Source organism: Hoplias malabaricus, chromosome 2, assembly GCF_029633855.1.
Source record: "Hoplias malabaricus isolate fHopMal1 chromosome 2, fHopMal1.hap1, whole genome shotgun sequence".
NCBI classification, from domain to species: Eukaryota; Metazoa; Chordata; class Actinopteri; order Characiformes; family Erythrinidae; genus Hoplias; species Hoplias malabaricus.
Genome location: NC_089801.1, coordinates 73,996,567 through 74,018,998, shown reverse-complemented (window position 1 = coordinate 74,018,998; position 22,432 = coordinate 73,996,567). Strand labels below are relative to the sequence as shown.

General features: G+C 36.6%; 1 protein-coding gene and 1 long non-coding RNA gene across 2 annotated transcripts; one reads left to right on the top strand and one right to left on the bottom strand.

Moving 5' to 3' along the window:
* The first annotated feature begins 1,130 nt into the window (after positions 1–1,130).
* On the top strand, positions 1,131–21,841 carry LOC136687194 (uncharacterized). The gene is made up of 4 exons (XR_010800417.1): positions 1,131–1,190; positions 4,857–4,938; positions 17,232–17,387; positions 19,810–21,841. It is a non-coding gene; the product is annotated as an uncharacterized lncRNA (long non-coding RNA).
* On the bottom strand, positions 5,483–17,221 carry LOC136687193 (sodium/potassium-transporting ATPase subunit alpha-1). Its single transcript, XM_066661492.1, has 22 exons — positions 17,195–17,221; positions 16,910–17,023; positions 16,744–16,803; positions 16,342–16,545; positions 15,452–15,565; positions 15,230–15,364; positions 11,063–11,180; positions 10,717–10,985; positions 9,839–10,147; positions 9,572–9,706; positions 9,294–9,486; positions 9,026–9,201; positions 8,536–8,672; positions 8,284–8,434; positions 8,023–8,191; positions 7,780–7,934; positions 7,068–7,191; positions 6,698–6,843; positions 6,466–6,596; positions 6,227–6,328; positions 5,828–5,919; positions 5,483–5,633 (listed from the first exon to the last, which is right to left on the bottom strand). Exons 1-22 carry the CDS (start codon positions 17,204–17,206, stop codon positions 5,605–5,607), a joined length of 3,075 nt encoding a protein of 1,024 aa, XP_066517589.1. The 5' UTR covers positions 17,207–17,221; the 3' UTR covers positions 5,483–5,604.
* Positions 21,842–22,432: the final 591 nt, after the last annotated feature.

The window sequence follows — 22,432 nt, the reverse complement described above, 5'->3', positions numbered from 1 at the left end:
ATGCAATACAGTAGTAATAACCTGTGACAGGTTTTTTGGAACATGCTGCTGGCATCAAATTCAACATTGACAAATATTTTTCAAAATAACAATCTTTGTCACTGTCTTATTTATTTTTTTGTGGTCAGACGTTTGTTAATGGCTCAGGAGAGACATCCTTTTAAAATGTGTTGATGGAACTGCATAAAAGAAATAATATACTTCTTCTTTTTTGAAAATATTTATATATATTTTAAAAACTAATTAGATTTTAGTATGAAAATCCTTTAATTCCTGACTTTATTACCGTTGCAGATAAACATGAGTGGTATGGTGTTAATTTGACTTTACTGAGGGAAATTCTTAATTAAAACTCATGAGAAGACAAATGAGTGTTAGCAAAAATATTTGTCTTAGAATCTTAAAATGTTTTATAATAAAAAAATCTGATACTTCTTTTTACTTTCCTTTTGGTTGCCCCAAGGCTTTAAAATGAATATTAAGTAATATTAATATTACAAATGGCCCAGGCATTTTTATTTATTACTCAGAACTCAAGGTTAAAGCATGTGACAACAATATGTAATCTGGCATATTCTGAGTCAAAATATTGTTAAAAAATTACTTTCAGAAGCTTCTTGAAAGATTTACTTTACTAATGCAATATTCTAGATTTTAAACTTGACATAGAGAAAACATATCATATAGCTATGGAAAATGTTAAACACCAATTTATGGATGACTTTTGGTTATTCAAGTAAAGTAATAAATATCCATGACTCTAATGACCTTCACGGAGACTGGGAAACAGCCACAGTTGATAAAGGCAATGTAGAGCAGAAAAAAGTCAATAAACATATAGGATATGGGTGAGCTGTTTGTATTGTAGATACACTTCTCAGGACAAACATAGTTTGGCTAGCATCACTTTTATCTGTCCTACAATAACAGGGTCTGTTTTCTTGAAAACAATTCGTGTCATTGAGATGTTCAGGTGACTTCATGTGTAGGAGGCAGCCTGGGTGTTGAATAGAGTCCTTTTTTATATATATTAGATGCTTAACTCCTCCCATTTTTTGGCTCAAACCTCCTCCCATTCATGCAGGTGAGTATAAATGTTTAAGAACATATTTTGGACATTCAGACAGTGTAATACACTTGTGGACGTACATATGGAAGTAAAAGTGTAAATAATGGGCTTTGGATTTCATGTAAGTGAAAAGTATTTGATTTTAGTAGGCAACTGATTTATAGAAAATACTGTTTGATTAAAGCTGATTAGAAATGCAATTTAACTTTTAATGTTTATACAAATGTAACGATATCTTATCCTTAAACAGACAATCAATGATTCTGTTTCTACAGATATTGTTTTAATACCTGTACTATATATAAGTGTACAGATGAAAAATAATACATTAATATATATACATATTTTTGATTTGGCAGTCTTTTTATTGTGACTAAAGTTAAAAAATGTGTAATTTATTCTCAAGCTGTAATAACAATAGCAGTGCAGCCGTTTACTTTAAATGAAATAAAATCTTTAGTTAATATTCTCCTTATGAAATTGCTTTAAAACAGGTTCACAAAGTTTTAATGAAAAGTTGAAAGATTAAAAATTAAAACACTAAGGATATATTTACAATAAATGCATAATAGGGGTTACATTGTGCATTTATTATAAATATAACTTTCAAATATTAATGATATATTTACAATAAATGCACAATATAGGCTATATATTTTTCAGCTATATAAACTACTATTAATTATAGGAAATATATAGTAAATTTAACTAAATATATCAGTGTGCTGCTTAAGCAAAACGAAACAAGATATAGTTGATATACGTGGACATGCATGAAAAATAAAAGAGAGATATTTCCTAATACTGTTTGTTATAACAGGTATCAATGGTGACTCAACGATGAAATATGACCATATAATGGTTTTGCATGCATTAATGATTTATAACCAGAATGAATAACATGAAGATCTAACTGAATTTGGTCTATGGAAATTAAGTTCTTATTTGGTGTATTCTGTTTAGTATTTTGGTTATTTAGTTTCTGAATATTTCTGTTACTTCCTGTGTGGGGGTGTTTATGCTTTGAATTTTGTATTAGCAATGCCATTTCATATGAAAATTTGCAAGCTGCTAACTCATGTACAGTGAATGCATGTAGATTATTACTTAAAATTCCTAGCTGGGATTAATTTATGCAATAAACACAATAGTCTGTGTGTGTTATCTTAAGTGGCAAATACATAGATAATATTGGAAATAAGAGGGTTGATTCTGTTCATTTTTCTCTAATAGAAGTTGTTGCCATTGTTGAATTCTTAATTTTAAGATATTCTTAATATCTCCACACAACATACTATGTGCTGTAGGGTTTTTTATGTCTCATCACTTACATATCACTAATAGATTTTAATAACATTAATAACACAAATTGGCAGAAATGTTACACTACTAGCAAAGAATACATTACCATACACATACACATACATAATAATTTATGATGTGGTATGTGTGATATTGAAAGGGGCTGGACTTGCTGTCTATTATAAGCAAATAATTTCTTTTTTAGATACAATTGTTTAAAAAGTTTGTCTTTATAGTCTGGTCACCAAATTGGTGCAGTGACCTAAACACTGGCATTATCATCAGGATATGTGGGTTTGAGCCCCTCTCCAGATGACTGTCTGTGAGGAGTTCAGTGTGTTCTTCACATGTCCGCATAGGCTTCCTCCGGGTGCTGCGATTTCCTCCCATGGTCCAAAAGCACAGGTTGGTAGGTGAACTGGCGAGTCAAAAGTGTCCCTAGGTGTGAATGTATGAGTGTTTCTCACACTGCAGGGTGTGTTCCCGCCTTGCGCCCAGTGATTCTGGGTATGCTCTGGACCCACCACGTCCCTGAACTGGATACGCAGTTACAGACAATGAATGAATGAAAAAACAACAACAACAACAACAACTGTAGTTGGCTTCATCTTGGGAAGAAGCATGTCCTTGCCTTCAGCTTCCCAGGAGGCATTAATGGTGCTTTCCCTACATGACTCGACTCGGTTCGGCACAGCACACTTTAAGCTTGTCGCTTATCCACTGGCAGGGCACCCTGTTGAATGGAGCTGGTGATGTCAAAAAAAAAAAACCCAGGCTCCTCTCTAACAGGCTCCGAGCCCTAGTTCTCACGGATCAGTTAAACCTGTTGCACATTCGGCTTTCACTGGAAATTTTCGTCTGCCATTAGCCCAATGAGCATTTATTCATTCATTCATTCATTATCTGTAACCGCTTATCCAGGTCAGAGCCTACCTAGAATCATTGGGCGCAAGGCAGGAATACACCCTGGAGGGGGAGCCAGTCCTTCACAGGGCAACACACACACACACACCTTCAGACACTTTTTTTGAGTCGCCAGTCCACCTACCAACGTGTGTTTTTGGGCTGTGGGAGGAAACCGGAGCACCCGGAGGAAACCCACGCAGACACAGGGAGAACACACCAACTCCTCTCAGATGCTCACCTGTAGCAGGAATTGAACCCACAATCTCCGGGTCCCTGGAGCTGTGTTACTGCGACACCTACCTGCTGCACCATCATGCCGCCCCCAATGAGCATTTAAACCTCTTCAAAACACTTCGGGGTAAATTTACGAGCTGCTGTTGTGAGTCAGATAAAAATAAATGTGAAAAATTTTGTAACTTAAGAGCTTTTACAAGCGGTGAGTTCAATGGCGTAGATTTGCTCTTGACATTGGTGGGGACCTATGAATCTAACACTCACCCACCCCGAACACCCTTGCCTGCTTTTTTTTTTTTGCCTTTGCTCCATGATAAAATGGCAATGTAAGATAATTGATAATTGGCAGTTTGCTATGCACTTAATTTCCAAACCATGTTATTCATAGCTAGAGACGATTTTAGCCTGTTTTTATTATGGACTCATTTCATTAGCGAACTTGACTTTAACTGGCTTTAACACGTTTCTTTGAAAAATAGCTCCTTATGTCCACCTTCTTTTTTGCTGCCATCTTCACTCACTTTGACAGCAGTGTGTCACCCATGATGCACCTGAGTCTTGCACAGTAATACTCGCTTATGACTGGAAAGTTTTCCTTTCAGTTTTGGTGCTGCTAACAACCAAACTACAGAGTCTCACACGACAGCAGGGAAAGACACAGCCAATCACACTGGCCATATGCATTATAGGACAGTAGGGCTCGAGTAGAGAGTGTGATTTTACTCTTTCTGCACCTCTAGGTTAATGACATGGTTTTTTTTCTTTGTTTGTTTGTTTGTTTGTTTGAGGGGATCAAATTATTGGTGGGGACAATTCAATAATCACTGGTTAATTCTATACCCTTGGGCGAGTTTGTGCTGGATTTGAATGAGCTCTGCATTTCCAGGTACCAGCTTTGGCCAGTGGAAAAGCAAAAGAGCCATGCCGAATCGATTAAAGTCATGTAGGTTTCATGCAGTGGAAAAACATCATATATATGTGTGATTGAAGGCGACCGAGCTAATGGTTAGAACTGGAAGATACAAGTTTGAGAGAAAATGGAGGTTGAAAATGAATATCTGAAACAATCTGGTAGTCTACAGTTGGGACAGCAATTAAGCTTATGTTTGGCTGAACTATGCATCAAAGTGAGTACTCTGTCAGCAACTTTATGAGAAGGGGGCAAAGTTGTCACTGTGGTCATGACCTTATCACAGTAAATGTGCTGAATCACAGAATCTAAGAATACTTTATATTCAGCTCATAGAGACAGAGACATGTGGAGGAACTGTCCATATAGTGTCAAATGAAATGATCTCTTGTCTTTTCTGGATCATATATTAATCAGCAATTTTACTTTTCTCAGGTCTCCTTCAGGAACTCAAGTAATGCAAAAACTAAACACTGAAGAAAGTCAAGAAAGGAATGAATGTTTATCTCTTGAAATGGTAAGAACCTACTAACTGCATTTACTCATTATTCACCTAAATTGGAATATAAGATTAGGTTATGAAACAGCAATTATCCTGACACCTAGTGGCCTGGTTGTATCAGAGTTTCTCTTCCTAACATTTCTGTAACATGGTCACCCTTATGTCAGAGACCTTCCCTATGGAGTTTCATTCTGTGAGAAGAAAGCAATTTGATTCTTCATTTCACGTGAGTGGTACTTCATAGAAAAAAGTAAAAATAACAAGGAAACATTTTGATGAACTGTTCTCTCCAGTGTGAGGGTTAGGTGCTATCAATACAGATATAATTTAGGAAAATTCCTCTTCACTTGACTGTGATATAACTGCTGCACAAATCAGTGAACAGGGATTTATGTAAATCACACATTTAGGCAGGCATAAATGCTTTACACATTTAAGTTAATAACCCTGTCACTACGCAGCAGCATTTAAATACTTCTGAAAATAAATGTGACCAGTATTCTGTAAATATACAAAATGGCACAATCATAGGATCCATGCTGTAATTTTATTTCAGAGCAGAGTTTAGACCTAAGATAACTTTTTGTTGAATGAAAACAATTTTTTATAGTTTATAGAAGTAATGCAAATCAATGGGCTTTCCATTCCTGTGTTTGTAGCGGGACCAGGAATCCACTTGGTTTAATAATATGTCTCCTTTTCTACCCAGCCTGAAAAGAGAAGGCAAATAAATTACAACTTATGCCAGTCAGAGGTAGACAAATGAAGTGATTTTCTGATTTGTCTTTAATCTCATAGTGCAAAATAGTAAGGCTTCAAAAACTACATAACTTCAAAATAATAATAATAATAATAATAATAATAATAATAATAATAATTAAAAAAAATTTTAATTAAAATTTACCTCCTGGGTTACGTCTAAGTAGGTACCTTCTTGCTTCATCATAAAGGAAAATGAGCAGTGAATATGGGAAGGCACAGAACCACCAACATGGTCTACAAAAGAAAGAAATGTTATTGTCTTTTAAAACTACACTGATGTAAACTGTAACAGTAGAGTCATGAGTGATCACACAGATTTAGGGATCATTTGATCTGTTTCATGGAGTATGATTTCATATATAGAAGCCATATATTCTTTTTGCTTCATTTCAGCACATAATTAAAAATGCTTGGTTTATAAATGCACATAATGTAAAAATGCTTGCATGCTTGGTTGATACACTCACATAAGAATATTCCCAGTTACACAAATGACAAACAAACAAACCTCATGGCATAATGGACTGTACAGAATACTTACTTGAGTGGATACATTCTAAGGGCAACATCCATGCCAGGGCAGTATGATAGGAAAGCAGCCAGAGCTGTCTCCTCAAAAAGTCCAAATATTAAGATTTTGTTCCTGAACAAATATGAAAAAAGTAAAATAATGATTAATAGAATATTGTTATTTTCAATGTGTTTGCTTCAGTTAGGTATTGCACTCCATAATATTTTGCAAAATCATTATTACATTTTTTAATTACAAAGGTAACTTACTTCATTCCCTGTTGTAAGATGGAATTCCTTCTGGTCTTACAGATAATTAAATCGGCCCACTGCACAATTACAATACTGGCAAAGAATGCAGTATGGCATGTGTACTCCACAATTTTTCTGCGCTCATAAGTCTGTTACAATTAAAGTAACAATTAAAAAAACATAGTGTGAAGTCAAGTCAGGTCCATGTATTTATCTTTAGCTATACCTATATCAACTTTGTACTACGTACCCATTGTTGCCCATAGCTGTCTTCTAAATCATTGTAGAATCTATCATCCCAATTGACACGCAGTCCTACTAGGTCTGCAGGCAGAAATCCATTTTCAGCCAGGATTACAAAGTACGTGAAGAACCCAGCAGTAGCTTGCATCATTCCTATAAAATGAATAAATCAATTAGTTTGAAAAAAAAACAAAACAACAACAACAACAACAACAAACAAACAAACAAAACCTGAACAAATTTGGTGCTGTTCACAATTTTTATAGCTCACAATGTCCTTCACATAACCTTATGATATTGCATGATAAAGCTAAAATGAGATTTTTCTTTATAGGTGCATTTTTAATGGATCCTTTGTGTCGTGAGTGATCTCTTACCAATTTGACCATAGGCCATACTGATGAGCCTTTCATTCACAAGCTTGTCGGTTTTAGCATTTCTTGGCTGCCTCTTCATAATGTCACTCTCAGCAGCTTCATAGGCCAAAGAGATAGCAGGTACCTGTTAGAAAAATTAAAATACAATTATCATAGTCCTTACAATCATTATAGTGCTTGAAAAGCACTATATTGCACTATAGTGTTATTCCTCTTCCTATATTTTATTCTTATTATAGTGCTTGAAAATTGCTTAATGTATAGACTCTTGAAACTCTTGGCTCAGTCTGTTAGTGTGTGTTATGCTGGTAGGAGTGGATAAGAGACAGCAGTGCTGCTAGTGTTTTTAAAGCCCTCAGTGACACTGCTGGACTTAGAATAGTTAGAACTTAGAACAGCATCCTGTGTCCACTAATGAAGGACTTCAGGACGCACTCCAGGTGCACTGCTGTGTCTGATCCACTCATACCAGCACAACACACACTAACACACCACCACCACGTCAGTGTCACTTCAGCGCTGAGAATGATCCACCACCCAAAACATACTCGCTCTCTCACATACAATAACACATACACATTTCTGGCTCTTATCACGCACTATGTATTTCCTTCAGGAAATGCAAATCTAGTTTAATATTAGATGTATACTTGGAAGCGTTTAACTATAAAGCTTTTCAGCTGATTTCTGAAATCAGTAGATTTGTCCTTACCATGTCAGTTCCCAGGTCAATACACAGAATAGTGACAGTTCCCAAAGGAAGAGGAATGTTGGCAATGATGAAGAGGAGGAACGGTGAAATCTCAGGAATGTTACTGGTTAAGGTGTAGGCAATGGATTTCTTCAAGTTGTCAAAAATCAGACGACCTATGTAGAGAATTATAGTTTCACATTCATACACAAAGTTGGCAAAGTCTCCACACCGATAACTTTAGAGCAGTGTCGATTTTAATACCTTCTTCAACTCCAGTCACAATGGAGGCGAAGTTGTCATCCAAGAGAATCATGTCAGCAGCCTGTTTGGAGACATCTGATCCAGCAATACCCATTGCTACACCAATGTCAGCTTTCTTTAAAGCAGGAGAATCATTCACACCATCGCCAGTCACAGCCACTATGGAACCCTTTTAAGTTAAAACAAAACATCTAATTAAAGACTGAAAGATCAGTTTTAAAATGGCAATATCATTTTAAAGGCTCAGATGAAATATGATACCTGTCTCTGGCAACCCTCAACAATGATGAGTTTCTGCTGTGGAGAAGTCCTAGCAAACACAATCTCTGTGTGGTGCCTAAGGATATCATCCAGGTGTTCTGAGGTCATTTCTTTCAAATCTCCACCATGGACAACACAGGCCTTTGCATCCCTACAAATGCATGTTGCATGAGCTCAGATCAGAAAAGCCCTTGAAGACTCACATTGAGAGATTTTTTTTTTAGTTTAATTAATGTTTAATATTTATGTTACCGGGGGTTGACCTCTCCGACAGGAATGTTCAGACGAGCAGCGATATCTTCTACAGTCTCATTGCCCTCAGAGATGATACCTACTCCCTTAGCAATGGCTTTGGCTGTGATTGGGTGGTCTCCTGTAACCATAATAACCTGTAAAACAAGAAGGTATCATGATATTTTTATTCATTCATTCAAGAAGAAACACATTCACTGAAACACATCTATGGACACTTTTTAACAGCATGTGTTTTTGGACTATGGGAGGAAACTCAGCAGGCATGTGAAGAACACACCAAACTCCTCACAGATAGTGACCTGAGATTGGGGGAGATGGGGTTTGAATCCACAACCCCAGAACCCTGGGGTGGGTTGACAGCGACACTACCTATTGTGCCACTAGGCCACACATGTTGAAATACAGGGCATTTGTAATCGGTTTGTGTGCTCTTGCCTTGGCTTTTGATGTATGCAAATATAGCTGCACAGTAAGAAAAGGGCTTTACCTTGATTCCAGCACTCCTGCACTTGCCCACTGCATCTGGTACAGCAGCACGAGGAGGATCAATCATAGACATAAGTCCAACAAAGCACAAGTTCTCAGTAGGGAAGTTCACTTCTTCAGTATCAAATGCAAAGCCCTCTGGGAACTGATCATCAGGCAGACTGAAATGGCAGAAACCTGCATTGGACAGACAATGAAGTTTAACTTTAAAACAAATTTACCAAACATCCTGCCCGAAGAAGACCAGCTACCATCCACATAAGACCTACCTAGCACTCTTTCTCCAAGACCTCCCAGTTCCACATAAGCATTTTGAAAAGCATCTTTCAGTTCATCATCCAAAGGTTGTTCTTTTCCATGCATCAAAATAGTTGAGCATCTGTCCAGGATCCTCTCAGGAGCTCCTTTCATTACAAGCAGGTGCTTGCTTTCTGAGGAGTTGGTGTTCTTGTGAATTGAGAGCTGGAACAAAGTGACATTGGATGTCAGGATGCTTATTTGTCTTTTTAAGCTTTTTTTATTCTGAAAGGTTGAATGCATAAATTACTTGGTATTTGTTGGTGGAGTTGAAGGGAATCTCTGAAATCTTTGGGTACTTATCTCTCATTTCTTTCACTGACCCACAACAGAGTTCTATACATTTCAGCAGGGCAGACTCTGAGGCATCACCAGCAGTTTCTCGCTATACAAAATAATGAAGCAGCTTAATTTACAGTAGAATTTTAGACTTTGGAAATATAGCATATTTACCAAATCTGTTATAATATCTGAAGAGAAGGTTTGAAGAATGGACAGATGATAATCTATATCTGACCTTGAGAATGGGAACATTGGCCTGATCAGCAAGGAAGACAGCACGATTGCACAGACCAGCCACACGAGCAAGAGCTGACCATGTGGGAGAACTCCTGTCAAAAGAAGTTCCACTCTGGTTCTCTGTGGTATCAGCTTCATGAATCTGGTTGTCAAACCACATGTGAGCTACAGTCATACGGTTCTGGGTCAGAGTTCCAGTCTTGTCAGAGCAAATGGTGGAGGTAGAGCCAAGTGTCTCTACAGCTTCAAGATTCTTCACCAGGCAGTTTTTCTTGGCCATTCTCTTTGCAGTCAGAGTTAAACACACCTGCACAAATACAAAGAATAATTTGGTGATTTAGCACTTTACAAATTGGGATGTTGACTACAATATGGTCTTTTATTCAGCCTCATCCTACATTCAATTTATAGGGCTGCTGAGCAAAATGTAAATAAATACAATATGCAATGACACAGCTCATTAAAACCCTATATTTAATCTAAAATAGAACAAAGACAATATTTCAAATGTTGATGTTGGTAAATTTGTTATATTTTGAAAAATGTTTTCTCATTTTGATTTTGATGCCAGCAACACATTCCAAAAAATTTGGAATGGGGAACAAAAGACTAGTAAAAGTATGTAATGCTACAAAAAAAAGAGGCTCTTTGGCAATTGGTCAATAATTTGGTTTAATGATTTGGTTTAAAAAGAGTGCCTCGGAGAGGCTGAGTCTTTCAGAAGTAAAGCTCATAAATGCAAAAAAAAAAAATGAAGGAATGTCCCTAAAAATGAAGGAATGTCCCTAAAACAGACTCTTACATTTCGCAGAAATGGAAAATAGCAATGGAGCATTTTATTGACAGTAGACAATATTTCTGGTTTCTAGTACTCACAGTCACAGTGGCAAGTAGGCCCTCTGGTACATTGGCAACAATGATTCCAATAAGGAAAATGACAGCTTCCAGCCAGCCATATCCAAGAATGAGAGACAAGACGAAGAATGATACACCTAGGAAAACAGCTACTCCAGTGATAATGTGAATAAAGTGCTCAATCTCTTTAGCAATTGGAGTCTGTCCAACTTCAAGGCTGGAGGCAAGTGTGGCAATACGACCCATCACAGTGCGATCACCAGTGTTGATGACAATACCTCTAGCAGAACCTGAGGAAAAATTATATATATCCTCACATATTTGTCTTAATGAAAAATAATATATTTTACCTGTTTTATTTTTGTACCTTCAACACAGTTGGTGGAAAAGAACACAATGTTCCTTGTTTCCAGGGGATTTTCATTGGAGAAGTCAGGAGTACGAGTTTGAGGTTCTGATTCACCAGTCAGGGATGAGTTGTCCACCTGAAATATAATCAATAAGTTTGGCATCATTTTATGAAAAATTGGTAAAAGTCATTTTACATCCTTAACATTTTAACTACAGTCATGTGAAAAAGTTAGGACACCTCATGAAAACTTTTGTCTTTTTAAACATTTTTATACATATGAACATATGAGCTTCATTTGAACAGTATTGAGAGATGGAGCTTATACAACTAAACAAAAAAAAACTTAACAAATTACTTATAAACACAAGTTGTAAAATTTAATGAACAAAATTGTACATTTCTTGGGAGGAAAAAGTTAGGATGCCCCTACATTTATTACTGTTTAAAATATCTATATTTAGAAATCAGATGCACCACATGAGCTGCAAATGATTAGACCATCATTAAAGAGGATATTGGAGGAGGCTGTTTTATTTAAACCTCAGACATAAGTTGGATTTGATCGCTGAAGTGAGTGGTATCACCATGCCGAGATCTAAAGAGATCTCTGAGGCATTTAGATAGAAGATTATAGATGTATATGAGTCTGGGAATGGATGTAAAAGATCTCAAAAAAATTGTAAAATATTTTCCGGACAGTAGAATGGCTGATCTCTAAGTGAAGAACATTTAAACCCAGGGTAGACCATTCTAACAAGTTCAGTCCAAGAGCAGACTGCAAGATGCATAAAAAAGTCTCCAATAATCCTAAAATGTCATCACAGGGCCTACAAGTGGCTCTTGCCACTGATGATATCAAGGTACATATCTACCATCAGGAAAGGACTGCACAAGGAGGAAACCCTTGCTATCAAAAAGACATCAGGGCAAGACTAAAGTTTGCCAGAAAGCACATAGTCAAAGACCAGGACTTCTGGAACAATGTGCTTTGGACAGATGAATCCAAAGCTGAATTATTTGGGCACAGTAACAGAAGATGGCCAGAACAGCATTTGAGCACAAGACCCCTATACCAACCGTGAAGCAGGGAGGTGGAAATGTCATGGTTTGGGGCTACTTTGCTGCAGCAGTGCCTGGCAAGCTCTCCATCATAGAATCCACTATGAATTCTTCTCTATATCAGAGGGTGCCTGAGTAAAATGTGAGACTATCTTTCCAAAAACTGAAGCTGAAGCACACGTGGACCATGCAACATGACCATGAGCCAAAACATTCCAGTAAATTCACAAGGAATGGCTCAAAAGTAAGAAATGGAGAGTTCTGGGATGGCCATATCAGAGCCCGGATCTTAATCCTACTGAGATGCTCTGGGGTGATCTGTGCATTCAAGAAACCCCTCAAATATCACACAGCTGACAGAATTCTACATGAAGGAATAGGAAAACCACCTCTTAGTCAATGTCCGAGACTGGTAGATGGTTACAGGAAACATCTAATTGAGGTTATTTAAGGGGGAAATACCAGCTATTAGGGCATAGGGTGTCCTAACTTTTTCCGCACAAGAAATGTAAATTTTTGTTCATTACATTTTACAACTTATGTTTATAAATAATTTCATGAGTTTTATTTGTTTAGTTATATAAGCTCCATCTCTCATTACTGTTCAAATGAAGCTCAAATGTTCATATGTTTAAATATGACTGTGCAGATCCTGCTAGAAATAATACTGCTAGTACATGATATATTGGTTTGGCTGGTAAAATTTGTGCTGAAGAGCGGCACGGTGGGCAGCATGTAGTGTCACAATCACACAGGTACAGGGACTTGGAGGTTCAACTTCCACTCCGTGTAAGGAGTGTGGTGTGTTCTCCCCGTGTCTGTGTGGGTTTCCTCTGTGTGCTCCGATTTCCTCCCACAGTCCAAAAACACCTTGGTAGGTGGATTGGCTACTCAAAAGTGTCCGTAGGTGCGTGTGTGTGTGTGTGTGTGTGTGTGTGTGTGTGTGTGTGTCACCCTGTGAAGTGTGATTGGCGCCCACTCCAGAGCTGTTCCTGCCTTGCTCCCAGTGATTACGGTTAGGCTCTGGACACACTGAACTGAATAAGTGGTTACAGACAACGAATTTGTGATTTTTTAAACTCCTTAAGTTGGATATTTAATTCAACTGATTCTATTTATTTTGATGTCTTGATTCAATTTTATTCTGTTTTTGGGAATTCAAAACATATTTCAAAAACTTATAAGGCATTAGTTTAAGCATACTATTCTCTACTTGTCTGCAGTCCAGATGAGCCACCAATTGTGTACGCTGATGGGTTTGCTTATATGTCAAATACAGTGTTCAGTTGAATCCCATTTCAAAATAAATGAGATTCCTGAAACCGTCAAAGTTGAAAAACCTCAAAAATAGCCTTGTACTGTCCATTATCCCACCCTCTTCAAAATGTAAAATATGAAGACACCAGGATTGCAGCCATAGTATTTTAGGGAAACAGTACCCACATTTCCTGGCCATGATTCTACTAATGCTATTGAGCCAAACCATTGTAGGAGTGGCCGTAGGGGCCTAAATATATCTTATGATATTTGGTTAATATAGATTTTCATTTGTGTGATTTTGTGTCAGTAGATGCTTTACAGGAGGACAAAAACACTACACTCTACAAAGATTATAAAGAAGCAAGAATGTCATATTTTAAACGATATGGTGCAATTATTCATACATTCATTCATTGCCTTTAACCACTTATCCAATTCAGGGTCGGGGTGGGTCTGGAGCCTACCCAGAATCACTGGGCACAAGGTGAAAAAACTCCCTAGAGGGGGCACCAGTCCTTTGCAGGGCAACACACACTCACACATTTTCATCATTATTTCATTCATTATCTGTAACCCTTATCCAGTTCAGGGTCGCGGTGGGTCCAGAGCCTACCTGGAATCATTGGGCGCAAGGCAGGAATACACCCTGGAGGGGGCGCCAGTCCTTCACAGGGCAACACAGACACACACACACATTCACTCACACACTCACACCTACGGACACTTTTGAGTCGCCGATCCACCTACCAACGTGTGTTTTTGGACTGTGGGAGGAAACCGGAGCTACCTGCTGCACCACCGTGCCGCCCACTCACACATTTATGGCACAATTAATTTTACTTAATATTACTGGGACTGTTTAATTTGCAAGAAGCAATAGCTTTTACTGCATCGGCTCAGAAATAAAACCACTGTCTATAAAAACATTTCATTACTGCATTGGCCCCTTCTCTGGGCCTGAGCTTATTTAAGACGGACTGAGCCAAAGTGGAAATACATTTTGTTGGGTGATAAATAAAAATTTGAACTCTTTTTTTGGAAAACACAGAAGCTGCATCTTCCAGGCTAAAGAGATAAAAATGCACAGTGTAAAACTATCCATAATAGTTTGAGAGAGCATTAATGCACACAACATGAGTGACATGCACTGTGAAGGCACAGATAATGCTGAATGATGTATACAGATTTTGGACAATATGCTGCCATCCATGAATGCATGAATTAAAGAGCATGGCTCCTTAGTAAGTGTTAGGGAGCTAAATTAGTACAAACCCACTGAAAACAACTTTAAAAACAACCCCATTAATGGATACTCTGAGCTACTGAGCACATGAAATCCTATAACAGGCAAGAATCAAGAAATAGTTCACTTTCAAAAGTACACAGCAAATTCTCCAGTGTTAAATCAACACTATTAGTGTTAACTTAACACTGAGAGTGGTACATTATTACACTAACAGTGTTAATTTAACACTAATAGTGTTGTTTTAAGACTGGTGAATTTGCTGTGTACAGTGACAGGTATCCCCAGTTCCCAAAGGTTTGCAACACAGAGGTAAACATACCCGTGTCCCAAATTTTTTATAACATATTGCAGGCAACAAATTAAAAATGGGCAAATATTTTAAAAAAACAATAAACTTTCTCAATTTCAACATTTAAAGTGTTGTCCTTAAAGTGTTGTACTATTTTAAATAAAAATATAGCGTTAGATTAATTTGTACATCATTGCATTTTGCTTTTTCATTAACATTTTGCAGTGTCACATCTCTTTTAGAAATGGGCTTGTAAATAATATTGCTAGTTTCATTTGGTCATACAGATAAGGTCAACACTATTATTTTAAAAGTCTGTTATTGTCACCTTGCATCCATGTGCAGAGATAATACGCAGGTCAGCAGGGATTCGGTCACCGCCCTTAACCTCCACAAGGTCACCAACTACTACCTCCTCTGCATTAATGCTCTTCTTCTCACCATCTCTAATAACCAGGGCTTGCTGCATGAGCAAAATACAACTAAATGAGTATCAGATATCAGATAAACAATACAAGCATTTTCATTGGAATATTTTGCGGTTTCATACCTGAGGGACAAGGTTCTTGAAGGATTCCATAATTTTTGAACTCTTTGCTTCTTGGTAGTACGAGAAACATCCAGTAATCATGACCACAGCAGATAACACAATACCAAGGTACAACTTTAAAAAAATATTTGAGAGACAAGAGAGAACAACTGGTTTAGTATGCTTTGTTACAGTATAGTTTGATACACTCACTGGTCACTTTATTAGCCACATTTATCCTGAACACTAGGCACACTACATATTTGCCCCAAATTACCCAGCTTATCATTTAATTTTTACACTTAATCCAAGTAACTTTCAATTTAACTATGTTACCATAATAGGTAATTGTAGTTTTAGGTTGTAGTTATTGATGTAGTGCAATGTGCTTAGCATTTCAGGGATTTTTAACCCAAGTTTGCTGTGTGAAAGTCCGCAATGTAATCCACTATGCTATACCAACCAGTGGTGGGTCATTCTTCATGCTGCAGTGACTCATGGTTCTATTGTGTGTTTTTGATACAGAGTTGATCATATACAGCCATGTTTTGGAGTTTTTAAACAACTCATTGTCATTGCTGGTCAGCATTTTGTGGTCAAAATCCAACCACTGATGAAAGACTGGAATATGACTCACACAACCTGATAACTACTTACTACACGTACTAGAATAAAGCACACAAACATGTCACTACCATGTCAGTGTCTGTGAATAGACTCCAGTCCCCCACACAAATAATACCTGCTAATTAACTGTCCCGTGGGAGACCTGAACATTGGTGAAGAGGTAAAGGTTGATAAATATAGATGGATTGCTGTCTGTAATTGTAAAACTATTGTTCATTGTGTGCCAAATGTGCACAGTGATTACATATCACTGAAATTCTGAAAACAGACCATGTTTATCTTACATTATCATTTGTTGGTTCATCCTCTGAGGCAGCCTGAATCCCATAAGCCAGAAAGCAGAGTATAGCTCCAATCCACAATAGAGTGGAAAATCCACCAAAGAGCTGTTTGCAGAACTTCACCCACTCTGGAGTAGTTGGAGGGGGAGTCAGAGCATTGGGTCCATCACGTGCAAAGATTTCATTTGCGCGAGATGCACTTAAACCCTTAGAAATGGTTAAAAATGTTGTTAGTTTTTTCTGTTAATAGTCAGTTTACATATGAATTAAGCTCAGGATTGTACTTTAGAGAACATTCTGATTTTGCTAAAGTTATGTATGACACAATTAAATTAAAATTTGGCATTATTTAATGTAAGAAAATGTAATTCTAATTTATTACAGCTTGTACACACTTTTACTTACTCTGCTAAGGTCAGTGCCATATTTACGATGAAGCTCATCCAGGGTCAGCTTATGATCATCCTTTAGTAGAGAAAATATTATGTTAATTTGAGTTTAGCACAAGGAAGCAGGTTAAATGTTAAAACAGCAAAACTATCTCTGAGTATGTATTGCCTAGTGGACTTACCAGATCAACTTCTTTCTTCAGATCATCCATGTCCTTGTTTTGTTTCTTTCCCTTTTTCTTCTTTTTCCCTCCATTTTCTGATGTTGCGGCCAGCTCATATTTATCACTTCCCGTCTGAGCAAAAGATATTAAATATAAGAGAATTAAATATAACTTGGTAAGGTAAGATGAATGTACAACAGTAGAGTCTAGCCCCCTGAAAATATATAAAATACATAAATAATAGAAATCAAAACATAATGTAATGATTCAAAAATAGATGTAAGAAACACATTTCCAACTTACACCTAACCCCATTTTGTCTTTTAATTTTCTTTTTCAGCAGTAAATTGTACTGTCCTCCTGCTCCAAACCTCCACTTAATATCTGTGGAGTGAAATCCCTGTGGTACAAAAACAGGTTTGCAAACCTTTATAGCTCACCAGCTCACCTGCCTGAAGGGGAGGAGATTTGCCTAACATTGGGAGGAGTTTGAAAGGTGAGGTTCTTTTTTTTAATAATTAATTCAACCTTCATTTGTACGGCTGAACCTTCAATGACAAGCAATGGCAAAGTCCATTGCCATAGTAACTATTGTTACATTTATGGAGTTCAGTGATACCATTTTGTCAGTTAATAATTTCCACAGACAAGGCCCTTATTATACATTAGACTTGGCAAAATATTTATGCACATACCAGGAATTTGTCTCTGGTCGAGAAGAGGTCTGAGCAATGACTGATTATTTCTTCCTTACTGACTTTAAACTAGAAGACACCTTTCTGATAAGTCTTTATTATGAATTTCATTTTATCCCCAAAATATGTCATTATCCTACCAAGCTGTAATTATAATGAAAAAGAAAAATGTAAAATAATTATGACCTGCAGAATTTCACAGGCATTTTCAAGTGAGTACAAATAATGCTGAATGCACATTTTAATCTCCCCCATATTTTGTAAACAGTTGGCTGTTTGTTGTCATTCGCGTTTAGATAGCTGAAGATAAGAGGAGTAGAGCCTCTGTCCTTCCCACAGAAACCAGATTTTCACATTCATTTCAGCACACAAGAGCAAACTTGTGCCAAAATTTTAAATGAACATATTTCCAGTTTGTTATGAATACCTCAAGGCATACACAAAAGGCATATATCATGTGATTTTAAAAGAGTTTCAGAGTAAGTATCTGTGAAATGTACACATATGAATATGGGCATTTCATCATGGAACTAAACATGAAATATATATCATTAAGGTCCACAATCTCTTAAAAATGAGCTGAACATTTCAGTTGGTTAAAGATTCAGAATGTAGTTGATTTTGCTTTATGCGGTTACTTTTTAATAGTCCTCATTCTCACTTGTCATAAAAGTCATTCATTAACTTTAAACTACCCGGAACAGAAGGCCACTGTAGTAGTAGAATAACTTTTAAGCAAGTGACCTGAAACACAGACAAGTAACATTACACTCGATACCACAGGCATTCAGTGCAACAAACGGCCTTTTGACAAAGACCCTAGAGAATAATGAGGGCTCTGTACTCAACCCTCTTGCTTGTTCCTAAATGCACAGTATGGTGTCTCATTTGAAAATGCTATCAGGATGTTATATTAATTCAAATTCTTTTAATTTCAACATTGTCAGCCACAAATCATCATCATAATATCACATGAAATGGAATTATGAATCATGACCAAGGATTTATTTGGGGAAAAAATGCAGACACATTTCCTATTCCTCAGTGTTAGATTGAGGCACAACCAAAGGCATTTTCTTTCTTGCTAAACATTCTTAAAGGTAAAAACTAGTTTATTTTTTTTATATAAACAATCTATACATATCCTCTATGAATAAAATCAAAAACATGATTTTTACAGAACACACTTTCTGTGAATAATGCCAGAGGTCTAGGAGTCCAAAACTTAAAACTTGGAGTTAAAAGGGTGTTAAAAGTAAAATTATCAAATAAATTGATGCAAAACAATAATAATTCAGTTGAAGTTAAAGCAGTTCTATCCCAGCTAACTTACGTTCTCAGAATGTTCCCCTAACGTTTTTTGGTTGTGGGATCATTGCACTTGAATGTTCCCTCAACAAGAATTATCCCGTTTTTTTTTAAGTTCTCAGAAGGTTTTCTTTAAGTTACAAAGTTATACCAATAATTAACATTCTAGGAACATTCTTAAAATGTTGCAAATTATGTTCTTAGAACATTCCCATAATGTTTTAATTTGGTTGTTGGGAACTTTGCACTAGAATGTTCAATCAACAAGAATTTGTCAAGTTTTTTAAACGTTCTTTGAATATTTTTCTTAAGTTACTAAACGTTCTGGGAATGTTACCTCAAAATTATTTACACCAATAATTTAACATTCTAGGAATATTGTCTTGGAACATTCTTAGACATTGCAAATTTATGTTCTTAGAATATTCCCGTAATGTTCTATTTTGGTTGCTGGGAATGTTGCAGTGGAATGTTCCCTCAACGTGTATTTGTCTAGTTTTTTTAATATCCTCAGAATGTTTTTCTTAAGTCTGCTTTGGAAATGTTCCCTGAAAGTGAAAAAAGTAAATTTTTCTTAAAGTTTCCAGAATAACGTTCTGAACATCTGAATGTTACCTCAATATTATTTACACTGACAATTTAACGTTCCTCAAAGATTTATAGTTTTCTAGTTCTTTCTTATTCACTCATTGCAAGTTGTCAACAGTCAGCAATGCAGTGTCAAAAGTTAAGATTTTTTCAAATGATGGTCCTTTTAATACTCCATTCATTTTTTCAGTATGTATTTATATTAAACCCCTTAGAGGGCTCAAACATTCCAATTTGTTAAAAAATAAATCTTTCTCTAAATCACTCTGATTTGCTGTGGTGACCTAATTCATTAATTCATTGTCTCTAACCATTTATCCAATTTAGGGTCGCGGTGGGTCCAGAGCCTACCCAGAATCACGGTGTGCAAAGTAGGAACACTCCCTGGTAGAGGCGCCAATAGTTTCTGTGCACAAATAGGTAGAATAAGAACTGGAGATAAGCATTTAATTTAGAGCTAAAATGTTGTATTGGTGGCGGAGTCCTGTTTACTGCTGCTACAGCTATTCAAGATGAAGTAGACACTGAGCAGGTGACCTCTCTAAGTGTCCCTTTGGAGTCTCTACAGACCCCAAGCTCCATAAGGAAAAGAATTTTTTTTACTGCAGAAACCCAGTGAATATATCTTCTCTACCCTTAATATCAACATCTTACAATGTTTTTCTTTACTTTCCTTGAGAAACTAGTCTCATGCACCTCTCCAAGTGGTCTTTACCATCAACAAACAGCAAAAATTGTTTTATTATAATGTATTTTATTCTGATTTAGATTTAGTTTAATTCTGATGTTTAAACTCGTTTCTAACTCAGTACAATGTGCTTTTAAATGCTAGATGTGTGGAAGATGGGAGCTTCACCCTGATTGGCTGTAGAGCAAGGCAACCTCCCTGACAACCCCTCCTGTATTTAAATGGCCACAGTAGGTGAGAGGCAGCTAGTAAAAAAAAATCTAAGCTTTTAAAATATGTTTATTGTCTTGATTACTGTTTGTTGAGATTGAGGATTGCCTAATAAAACTGTTTGAGTCATCTCTCATGGTGTCTGGGTCTGTTAGTCGCTGAAAACGAAAGCTTTCTGCTGAAGCATGGGTATGTATTTGTCCCTCCTCCTAAGGTACACATCTCTATAACTTTACACAAATATCGAATCATGTCTAATATCGAATCATATATGCCTCTGTCAAAAACCTGTATATCTGTGCTATCACACATTTTTTCATAACATCCTTCCTGGCAAGGCATATTTCAACCAAAAATACTTATTTCAAGTGGAAATTAGTGAGTGGAATTATAAAGCAGGAACGTAAAGCTTTAATTTGGTACCTTGACTGTCTATAATTGACCATGCAATACTTGAGATAGCTAGCTAGCCATACAGATGATATAAAGGTGGGATCTGGTGTGTTAAAAACAGTGCCACATACCAGAAAACATTTTATTTCTTAATTACTATACAAGCCTATACAGTCAGTTTTACTGCTTTAATGCAGAGATAGCTAGTGCTAAATAGCAGTTAACTAAAGTTTGCTCTGTTAAATTGAAATCAGTTATTGAAAGCTACTAAATTCATGGGATATATTTATATAATGTTCTACAACCTTACAACAACAGGTAACAATATCAAAAACATTATTTCATTCCTCATTTCTTACCTTGTCGGTAGAGCGCCTCGTCTAGAATAAAGCAAGAAAACTCAATCTGGATTAAAAAGGTTTCTCTAAACCTCTGTAACCTTGGTAACAGTATGCAAAATGGGCTGTTTAAAGATGTGTAAAAAACAATGTTTTATATTATTAGCACATCTGTATCCAATATGTGTTAAAGCATGCTAGCAGATTTCCAACTAAATTTAGTATTAGAGGACATTAGCAGTTAATTAAGCTATAGGACTTTGGGGTGTTTTGGAGGAGCGAGTCAGGAAACGTTTTCCTCCACCAGCATCACGTAGAGACCTGGCCACTATCCTGCAAGAAGAATGGCTTAAAATCCCTCTGACCACTGTGCAGGACTTGTATATGTCATTCCCAAGACGAACTGACGCTGTATTGGCCGCAAAAGGAGGCCCTACACCATACTAATAAATTATTGTAGTCTAAAACCAGGTGTTTCAATTTCATTGTCCAACCCCTGTATATATAAAACAAGACACCAGACCCAACAATGCAGATGAGCTGAAGGCTGCTATCAAAGCAACCTGGGCTTTCATAACACCTCAGCAGTGCCACAGGCTGATTGCATCTGTGCCACGCCGCATTGATGCCGTAATTCATGAAATTACCAAGTGTTAAATGCATATATTGTATATACATACTTTTCAGTAGGCCAACATTTCTGTATTTAAAAAAAAATATTTTACATTGGTCTAAAATTTTATTCTAATTTCCTAAGATAATGACTTTTGGGTTTTCATTGGCTGTGAGCCATAATAATCAACATTAAAAGAAATAAACCCTTGAAATAGATCACTCTGTTTATAATGAATCTGTATAATATGAATTTAACTTTTTTAACCGAATTACTGAAATAAATTAACTTTTTGATAATATTAAAATTTACTAAGATGCACCTATATATATATTGTATGCACTTGTTTGTACCACATGGGCATAGTCTGACCCTATGGACATAGTCTGTGAATGACTGGAGTGACCAGTCAGATGGTGGCTGGGTAACACTGGGGCTTTTGTGTCAGCCAGTCATGCATCATGTGAGAGGACATTGTTCTCTTCTAGTGCCTGAAAAGTGAAAGAGAGGGATTGTGTGTGTGTGTTTGTGTGTGCATGCAAGTTTAGAGCAGAAAGACTGCACACTACACAGGATTTTTATTTATAGGTCAAGTAACCAGACTCCACAGAACTTTCATCTCTTATTGTTTAGCAGAATAATGTGTATGTATATTCTTTTCGAAAGCTGTAAATTAAACTGTAAAATACAAGGAAATTATCATTGAAA

Coding starts and splice junctions, on each gene's coding strand:
- LOC136687193 (XM_066661492.1), bottom strand. Junction 9,707..9,838: donor CCAATGTTCCCATTCTCAAG/GTCAGATATAGA, acceptor TATTTTGTATAG/CGAGAAACTGCTGGTGATGC. Junction 7,935..8,022: donor TGTGACTGGAGTTGAAGAAG/GTATTAAAATCG, acceptor TTCTCTACATAG/GTCGTCTGATTTTTGACAAC.